The sequence below is a fragment of the Protobothrops mucrosquamatus genome, unplaced genomic scaffold (assembly GCF_001527695.2).
Source record: "Protobothrops mucrosquamatus isolate PMUCROS unplaced genomic scaffold, P.Mucros_1.0 scaffold7060, whole genome shotgun sequence".
NCBI lineage: Eukaryota > Metazoa > Chordata > Lepidosauria > Squamata > Viperidae > Protobothrops > Protobothrops mucrosquamatus.
Genome location: NW_015392869.1, coordinates 10,608 through 19,868, shown reverse-complemented (window position 1 = coordinate 19,868; position 9,261 = coordinate 10,608). Strand labels below are relative to the sequence as shown.

At 44.8% G+C, this 9,261-nt stretch overlaps 1 protein-coding gene across 1 annotated transcript in view; it reads right to left on the bottom strand.

Moving 5' to 3' along the window:
- Positions 1-987: 987 nt before the first annotated feature.
- LOC107300434 (dmX-like protein 2) overlaps positions 988-9,261 on the bottom strand; it is a gene marked incomplete at both ends in the record, with an annotated part of 14,542 nt that continues 6,268 nt past the window's right edge. The window contains 9 exons of the mRNA XM_015829763.1: positions 988-1,205; positions 3,753-3,805; positions 3,901-3,992; positions 5,249-5,326; positions 5,899-6,026; positions 6,882-6,942; positions 7,790-7,943; positions 8,926-9,047; positions 9,152-9,238. Coding sequence (XP_015685249.1) covers positions 988-1,205; positions 3,753-3,805; positions 3,901-3,992; positions 5,249-5,326; positions 5,899-6,026; positions 6,882-6,942; positions 7,790-7,943; positions 8,926-9,047; positions 9,152-9,238 — 993 coding nt within the window. The remainder of the gene's footprint in view (positions 1,206-3,752; positions 3,806-3,900; positions 3,993-5,248; positions 5,327-5,898; positions 6,027-6,881; positions 6,943-7,789; positions 7,944-8,925; positions 9,048-9,151; positions 9,239-9,261) is intronic.

The window sequence follows — 9,261 nt, the reverse complement described above, 5'->3', positions numbered from 1 at the left end:
GCCTCCAGACCTATGGTAAGAAATTTTTTTTTTTTAAAAAAAAGTAGACAGACAGGAAAAATAGACAGTCAATATCCAGGAACTGAGTTGTTGTTTAATTGTTGTGGAGTCCTTGCTGTCCAAGATCAACCAAGCACAGAGAGCACCAAGGACTCCACAGATATTTCTCTTTAACTATTGCCAGATGCATTGATGAGCCATGGTGGCGCAGTGGTTAGAATGCAGCACTGCAGGCTAACTCTGCCCCACTGCTAGGAGTTCGATCCTAACCGGCTCAAGGTTGACTCAGCCTTCCATCCTTCCGAGGTCAGTAAAATGAGGACCCAGATTGTTGGGGGCAATATAAACTATAAACCGCTTAGAGAGGGCTATAAAGCACTATGAAGCGGTATATAAAAGTCTAAGTGCTATTTCTATTGCTATTGGTTCAGACGTTTACACCTTGTAATTAGTTCCACAATCAAACTAAAAGAATAACAGAGTGGGAAGGGACCTCGGAGGTCTTCTAGTCCAACCCCTGCTAAAGCAGGAGACCCTATATCATTCGGGACAAATAGCTGTCCAATCTTTTCTTAAAAACTTCCAGTGTTGGAGAACCCACAACTTCTGGAAGCAAGTTGTTCCACTGATGGTTTTGTCAGGAAATTCCTCCTTAGTTCTAGGTTGGTTCTGGTCCTTGATTAGTTTCCATCTGTTGCTTCTTGTCCTGCCTTCAGGTGCTTTGGAAAACAGGTTGACCCCTCTTCTTTGTGACAACCCCTGAGATATTGGGACACTGCTATCATCTCATCCTCTAATCCTTCTTTTCATTAAACTATTCTTAACGTTAGGAAGTTTGACCTTCTTCGGGGGCATGAAAAGTGTCATCTTGGCCTTCTCAAAGACAAACTTCACTCATTCCCTCCATCTCCCTTCCTAGTACTTGGCTTCCAGACCTCAATCATTCTTGTTGCTGTTCCTGGGTAGGGAAAAAGTGGACAAGCTCACCTTTACGTTGCCTTCTGCAGAACCTGTGCAGAAACATTCTTCTGAGGAGTCCAAGGCGAGGGCCTTGATGGCGGAATCATGTGCCTGAAATGTATGAAGGGCTTGCCTTTGCCGAATGTCAAAGATGGAGATGTGGCCTTTCCTGCCTCCGGAAATCAGCAGCTGATGTTTCGGTGCATACTGAAGCACTGTGGCGCCATGTTCATGACATGTGAAGGCTAAGAGAGAAGACAATCATCCAGACGGTTCTTAGAAATGGTTATTAGCCTCAACAGATGCCTCAACTGAGTAACGTAAGAATAAGGGAAGTCAGCAAGTAGGTAGAACTACTGTATATATACCAGGGGTAGGCAACCTTGGCTCTTTTATGACTCGTGGACTTCAATTCTGGGAGTTGAAGACCATGAGTCATAAAAGAGCCGAGGTTGCCTACCCCTGATCTATACCAACTTTCCCCATCCTGGTGTCCTTCAGATGGTGTTGGAAAAACTATCTGCAGAATTGCACCCAAGGGTGCTTCTTCAAAAAGGCAACTGGACTTCCTTGTTTTTGTTTGAAGATGTTTTGCTTCTTCAGAACTGAAGAAGCTTCTTGGATGAGAAGTGAAATGTCTTCAAGCAAAAACAAGAAAGTCCAGTTGCCTTTTGGAAAAAGCACCTTTGGGACAACCATGACCTGGATGATTGAGACTCTCCACAGATGATCTGCAGAATTCCCTAACCAGCATCTTGGATCCTAACATTTGTCCTAACATATCTGGAGGGCAGCATGTCGACGAAGTTTGATTGTGGGAATATGGATTTGAGCGCTAAAAAGGGCTGAAGTCTATATTCCCGTTTTCCAAAAGACCTCTCCCAACGATCTATGTTTCTAAAATCTACTTTGAAATGCATCTGGAGGGTACATCCGAGGCAATATTCATAGGATATGACTTGCCTAACTATTATTTATTGATTAAACCATAGTAATCTGGGTTCAGACAATGTGCTGAACCATGATTTGCTAACTAGAGCTACAGGATTTACATAACATACCTACAAGCAAAACCCACCTTATGCCTTAGGACAGGGCTCTCCAAACTACGCAACTTTAAGACTTGTGGACTTCAACTCCCAGAATTCCCCAACCAGCATGATTGGCTGAGGAATTCTGGGAGTTGAAACACAAGTCGTAAAGCTGCCATGTTTGGAGACCTTGGCTTAGAATGTCTTGTGAACCTGGTTACATTCAGAATGCTATCCTATTTGCTAGCAGGTAGAAAAAAACAAATGGATGACCAATATTTGGGGGCTGTGGAGAGCTTTCAAATGATTGAAATGACACAATTATTTAACTGATTGTTGTCTTCTGATATTAGCGATGTCCAAATGTAAACTCCAGGCCAGTCAAAGAGCAAGAAAAATGGAACAATAAAAAAGAATGGATTGACAGCTCCCCACCCCCGCCCCCAAGTGACTGCAGTGCTTAAAGGAATGCATTCTGACACTCTGTGCTTCTGTCTCAGGGTAAACCTGCAAATTCAGGATTTTTTTTCTTTTCTTTTTAAAAGAACAGCGATAACTGAAAACCTTGTTATCAATTCCCGGAGCCGGCTTTTCTGCCCCTTCTACCAAATTCCTCTGCATCTTCAGGAGAAAATCCATCACCCATCTCTGTCAGGGACACCTGGTTGCTCTCCCAACTTTTAACGTTCTCTGGCCATGCACAGATTACGGTCCTAGAGACTATCTCCTCCTCCACATTTACGCATACTTGGGCTCTTATCGTGCAGATTAGCTCATTTGTTTTGTCTACTTCAGAGACAGGCAAATTCTGCAGAGACTCTCTCTCTCGAGGCCTTTCGGAACAGAGACTTGGGGGGGGGGGAAGCAGGAAGTAACTGCTTGCTTAAGGAGAGGATAGGAGAAGGGGGCGGTTGTGCCAAGTTCATAACAGAAGTTTTAAAACTTATCCTGTTGATTTGGGAAGGTTTATAGGCAACCAAACGTCTGAAGAAAGACTGAGTAACACAGGATGGTTAAGCCAGCAGGCTAGATTGTGGGAGACTGGGAGTTCTAGTCCTGCCTTAGCCATGACAGCCAGCCGGGTGACTTTGGGCCAATCGCTAGGAGACTGGGAGTTCTAGTTCCGCCTTAGCCATGACAGCCAGCCGGGTGACTTTGGGCCAATCACTAGGAGACTGGGAGTTCTAGTTCCGCCTTAGCCAGGACAGCCAGCTGGGTGACTTTGGGCCAATCACTAGGAGACTGGGAATTCTAGTTCTGCCTTAGCCATGACAGCCAGCCGGGTGACTTTGGGCCAATCACTAGGAGACTGGGAGTTCTAGTTCCGCCTTAGCCATGACAGCCAGCCGGGTGACTTTGGGCCAATCACTAGGAGACTGGGAGTTCTAGTTCCGCCTTAGCCATGACAGCCAGCTGAGTGACTTTGGGCCAATCGCTAGGAGACTGGGAGTTCTAGTTCCACCTTAGCCATGACAGCCAGCTGGGTGACTTTGGGCCAATCACTAGGAGACTGGGAGCTCTAGTTCCGCCTTAGCCATGAAAGCCAGCTGAGTGACTTTGGGCCAATCATTCTCTCTTCTCAGCCCAACCCACCTCACAGGGTTGTTGTTCTGGGGAAAATAGAGAAATGAGTATTATGCATGTTCCCCTCTTAAGTTATTTATAAAAATAATAAAAGCTGGGATACAGAGTAAATAAACAAAATGAAACTAAAATAAAATAGGGTTCACCTCGAATCAAGATATATGGCAAGAAACCTACCATGTATGAGGTTGTTAGATGATGACACCAAGGTGTCCCACAAGCACACATTTCTGTAAAAGAAAGCACACCCATGAAAGACAGTACTCAACAGTCACCAGTCCCACGTTGGGTGACTGTCCCGCCCAACATAGTTTTCTGAACACACCGGTTGTCATTAGACTGTCCAGATGTGGCCACCAGACTTGAAGAGGTAATGAAGGCAAAGTCACTTGTGGTTTTGCTGTGGCACTGCCAGCTCTGTAAAACAAAAAAACACACACACACAAGAACAACAGTGACAGACACAGTGTGTTCAGTGGTAGGGTACAAACTGCAAATCCTAAATTCAGATTGTCCAGCCATCCCGTCTTCTCAAGCCAAACAGCTGGCACACCCAAGAGAGTTTAAAATTGCCAGTATATATTCTCAGCTGTAAAGCACAGGAAATGAAAAGGAGCTTAATTAACACTTTTCATTCATAATTATAATCTTTTCTTGTAATCGCTAAGAGGAGAGCAATCTAATTAAAATATGACACTTGGAAAGGACGAGATGCTTTCCTAGACTCTGTGTACCATCTAAATGGATTTCAAGGATTAGAAATCAAGGCACAATTAGCCATCTGGAAGTCTTGCAGCAGATAGGACCCATAAGTGGAGTTATGAAAGTCGAGAATGAATGAATGAGTAAATAACTAAATAAGTAAATAAATAAATAAGTAAATAAATAAATAAATAAATAAATAAATAAATAAGTAAGTAAGTAAATAAATAAATAAATGGGCATGGAAAATAACTTTTTTTCTGCCAATGTTGGGTGATTTGTTCTTTCCCTCCTTTGAATTGTTCCATGGTTTTGCTTCTCTAGATCTCCTCAGCCCTATCAACAAGCTTTAACGTAAAGGTATATACCTTCCCGTAGAGTTTTTAACCCTACTAGGCCAGGTATAGCTCCCAAAATTGTCATCTGACCTGCAAAGTCCATCAGATGGACACTTTATCAGATGGGAAAGAATGAAATTATTTGACGTCTTCCAAGAAGCCATCAGAGCAATGTTTCTCAACCTGGACAGCTTTGTGACGCGTGGACTTCAACTCCCGGAATTCCTCAGCAAGCAAAGTGGTTAAGGGAATTCTGGGATTTGAACACCACACATCTTGAAGTTGCCAGCACTGCACCAGAGAGTGATTTAAAATACATATATAAAGAGGCACTCACGTTTGACTTACTGTTAGATTCTAACAAAGAGCAGATGGTTATATGGTTTATATGGTCCTTAGAGAGGGCGGGGGGAGCTGGAAAAATCAGGATAATTTAATACAAATTGCCCAGTAATCTTACTTTCCACATCCAGCTGATGTCCACCTCATCAAATGGGTTAGGAAAGTAAGATTATTGAGCAATTTGTATTAAATTAGCCTGGTTTTCCAGCCTCTCCCCCCCAATTTTCTACTTGTCTCAATCGAAAGAGACAAGCAGAAAAAAAAACGTGCAGATTTCTCCTGATTACTTACCAGATAGGGTTTAGGATTGCTTGAAGTTTGGTTTACTTGCCAAATACTTAAGAATCCTTCTCCGTCAGCCACCCCACACTGCAAGAGACAAATTTCACACATCAGTGGCTCTGTGAGCGTGTTCCAAAGAGCCACGTGGTAAATGAATGTTCGTTTATCAAGAAGCAATTTCACTTTAAAAAACCCCCCAATACATTTAGGATCTCTTTTATTGAATGGAGTGCTGAGTTCATCCTCTACATCCGTGTTTTTCAACCTTGTCGGCTTTAAGATATGTGGTGATGGGACAGCTGTAGAATTTCCCCTTCGAGCGGAGAAACAGAGAAACTCAACTGCTGATCAGCACTGATGATGTTACCTAGTCAGGTAATTAAATGTCTACAAGCAAACCAAGGACCCCATAGTGGTTTCACTCCTCTTCCTCCTCTCCAATTCACAAACTCCCCCCCCTTCTAGCATTGATGATGTTACCTAGTTGGGTAATGAAATGTCCTGTGGTCACAACAGTCAACATTTTATAATGGTTTTCCTGAAGACTAGAGTTATTTCCGGTTTTGGCTAAAACTGTGCAATAGCTCGCTTAACGACTGCGTTCTTTTAACGACCGTGGCCTTCGTTCTATAACTTGTTCTGCAAGTGAAAGGCCTCACCTTATTGCCCTGAGGATTGAAATACATTCGAGTAACCCTGGCGTTGCCTGCTTGCCGGAAGCACACCAGCTGTTGAGGTCTGGTCCATTCAAACATTCGGACGCTGCCATCCTGGGCTCCGGTAAGATCTGGCAAACCATCCCAAGTGCCCAAACAAGAAATTGTGATTAGCACATAATAACAGAACAGAGAAACTACAAGAGAATAACGGAGTTGGAAGGGGCCTTGGAGATCTTCTAGCCCAGTGGTGGCGAACCTATGGCACGCGTGCCAGAGGTGGCACTCAGAGCCCTCTCTCTGGGCACGCGTGCCGTCACCCCAGTCCCGCCTCCTCCCACGGCCCCCTCCTCACCAGCAGCCCCTGTAGAGGAGAGTCGCCCCCGGGTGTGGCCCACGCAGAACAGCGCAGCCAAGGACATGGCAGCCAGGCAGTGGGGACAAGACTCCGCCCTTGCACCCCGTCACGTGCAGATGATGCTGCCGGGCGCGGGCAGAGGGCATGGCCACCATGGTGCTGCTGGGCCACCTGGGCAATCTGCGGCAGGCTGTGGAGGCGGCGGATGGCACGCGGGGCGGGGACGGTGTGGGGGTGTGTGGGGGTTTGGGCACTCAGTCTCTAAAGGTTCGCCATCATTGTTCTAGCCCAACCCTCTGCTCAAATGGGAAAACCCTACAACATTTCAGACAAATGACTGTCCGGTCTCTTCTTAAAAGCCTTCCTAATCAGCAAAAGGGAAGGAGAAATGGGACCAGATCTCATTTCTAAGGTTCTTCTTTAGGTTGCTGTAAGTAATTGAACTGATATTCTATCTTTTCTCAGATTTAAAGGGGGCCCTGCACGGAGTTTCCCCAGATGGATCCCAAGAAGTAGAAATAGTGAATTCTGTTCAAATGGGCTCTCTCTGGCTTTAGGTTTGATACTTTCCTCACCGCCCTACCCGATCTCTCCGCCATTCGAGCCGCCAGTCAGAAGAAGTACTTACAGTATTGATGGATCGGGTGAGATGTCATTCTTTTGACATTGTTCAAGTTCCGTTTGATGAGCTGCGTGCAAAAGACAATGAAATTCACCATCAGCTGGGTTGCCCCACAACTGACAGAATAGCTCGCGTTCATAGCAAAAAAAGAAGAAGAAGAAATAATGTATGTCCTTGCAATATTTAATACTAAATTCTCAGTGTATATTAAAGTGGATCTTGGGATCATTTATTGCTAAGATATCCAAGAAAAGAATGTTAAGGATAAAAGGGAAAAAAAATAAATCTGGTATTTTCTGCCATCTAGTGGCTTAGTAAATGTATATCATGTGACAGCATTTTGCAGTCCTTATCTAATCCTAAAAAGTTTGCAGGATTAATGCTCTGTCTATCTGTCTGTGTAACTAGTCCATTTGTCCATCCATGAATATACTTATCAGTCTGTCTGTCCATCCATGGAGCGAACCACCCATTTGTCCGTCCGTCCGTCTATCCATCCATCCATCCATCCATCCATCCATCCATCCATCCATCCATCCATCCATCCATCCATCCATCCATCTATCTATCTATCTATCTATCATCTACCTACCTACCTACCTCTATCATCTCTCTCTCTCTCTCTCTCTCTCTCTCTCTCTCTCTCTCTCTCTCTCTCTCTCTCTCTCTCTCTCTCTCTCTCTCTCTCTCTCTCTCTCTCTCTCTCTCTCTCTCTCCCTCCCTCCCTCCCCCCCCCTCTCTCTCTCTCCAGCCATATCCCACCTTTATTACTTAGCAAGTCAATCAAGGTGGCAAACACACACACAGAAAAAAATACATGGGTCACCAGATGTAACATTGTGGATGGAAGACGAAGAGACAAAATATTTGATGGTATTCAAATGGAGGAGAGTGCACAAGGAGAAATTACTTACTATGCCAGCTCCAGTACTCGTTTGCCCACTGCCCAACCACGGCATTGATGAAGTGGACAGATTTGAAACGTGCTGCATCTGAGCCACTGCAAAAGACGCAGCGCTGGACTGTGTAAGCGTGGTGGTGGAGCCACGAAAATCAACATCGTCTGAACTACACCAAAAAAAGGTGAAAATAGAATATTGGAATTTTACGTGGCTAAGACTGAAAGAGCAGTAAATTCCAGCATTCAGAAACTGGTGAGACTTCACTCATCTAAGCAGTGCTTAGCCTCTCTCAAAAATGGACAATTGAGGAAAACAGAGGGCTGATGTTTAATTTGGATCAAAATTAAGGTTTTTGGGGGGAGGGGGGAGAAAAGAGGCACAGCAAAAGTAGAACAAAATTGCAATTTCAGCGTGACGATGAACAAAACAGAAAAGATTGGAGAATCCTAATTTTTTGCACTGTAGGTTTTAGTTAGATTTCCCTAAATCTTGTAAGAATTAAGAAGTTGGACCACAAGTGAGTTAGGACCTTTGCTTGACCATCGTTAGAGAGATCTGGGTTAGAATCTTTGCTGGACCATGAGTTAGGGAGATCTGGGTTAGGATCTTTGCTTGACCATGGTTTTGGAGATCTGGGTTAGGACCTTTGCTTGACCATGGTTAGGGAGATCTGGGTTAGAATCTTTGCTGGACCATGGGTAGGAAGAACTGGGTTAGGATCTTTGCTTGACCATGGTTTGGGAGAGCTGGGTTAGGACCTTTGCTTGACCATGGGTAGGAAGAACTGGGTTAGGACCTTTGCTTGACCATGGTTAGGAAGAACTGGGTTAGGACCTTTGCTTGACCATGGTTAGGGAGATCTGGGTTAGAATCTTTGCTGGACCTTGGGTTAGGGAGATCTGGGTTAGGATCTTTGCTTGACCATGGATAGGAAGATCTGGGTTAGGACAACCATTGCTTGACCATGGTTAGGGAGAGCTGGGTTAGGACCTTTGCTTGACCATGGAACTGATGGGCTGACTAGTAGACCAAGCTACCTTACAGACTTGGCAAAAAGAGGGGAGGCTTTCCCTTGAGGTCCATGAAAAAAAAAAGGGAGATGGGTCCATACATGATAACATCAATAAAAACTGGTGAGACCATCCAACCTTTTTGACTCCTTGTCAAACTCTTCTCCGATCCATATGTAGGGTTGTGCGGCCAACAGGGCAGATACGTCCAGTTCTTGCACATCGTGGGTGGAAGCTAAAACGATCTCATTGATGTTTGCCTGCACAAGACCCCACCCCCCAGGCCAAAGCTTAGGTGTTAGAGGCCTTGGGTTCAGCCAAAGGTTAATGCCACGAAGGTAGCCATGGCTTCAGAGGGCCTTACCTTATTCACCGCAAATGCGAGGATCATGTCTGACTCCTTGTGTATAATTTTGGCTCTTCCTCCTGGATAGCCAAGTTCCGCCTCCACCTGGAAAAGAGGGAAGCTCTCCT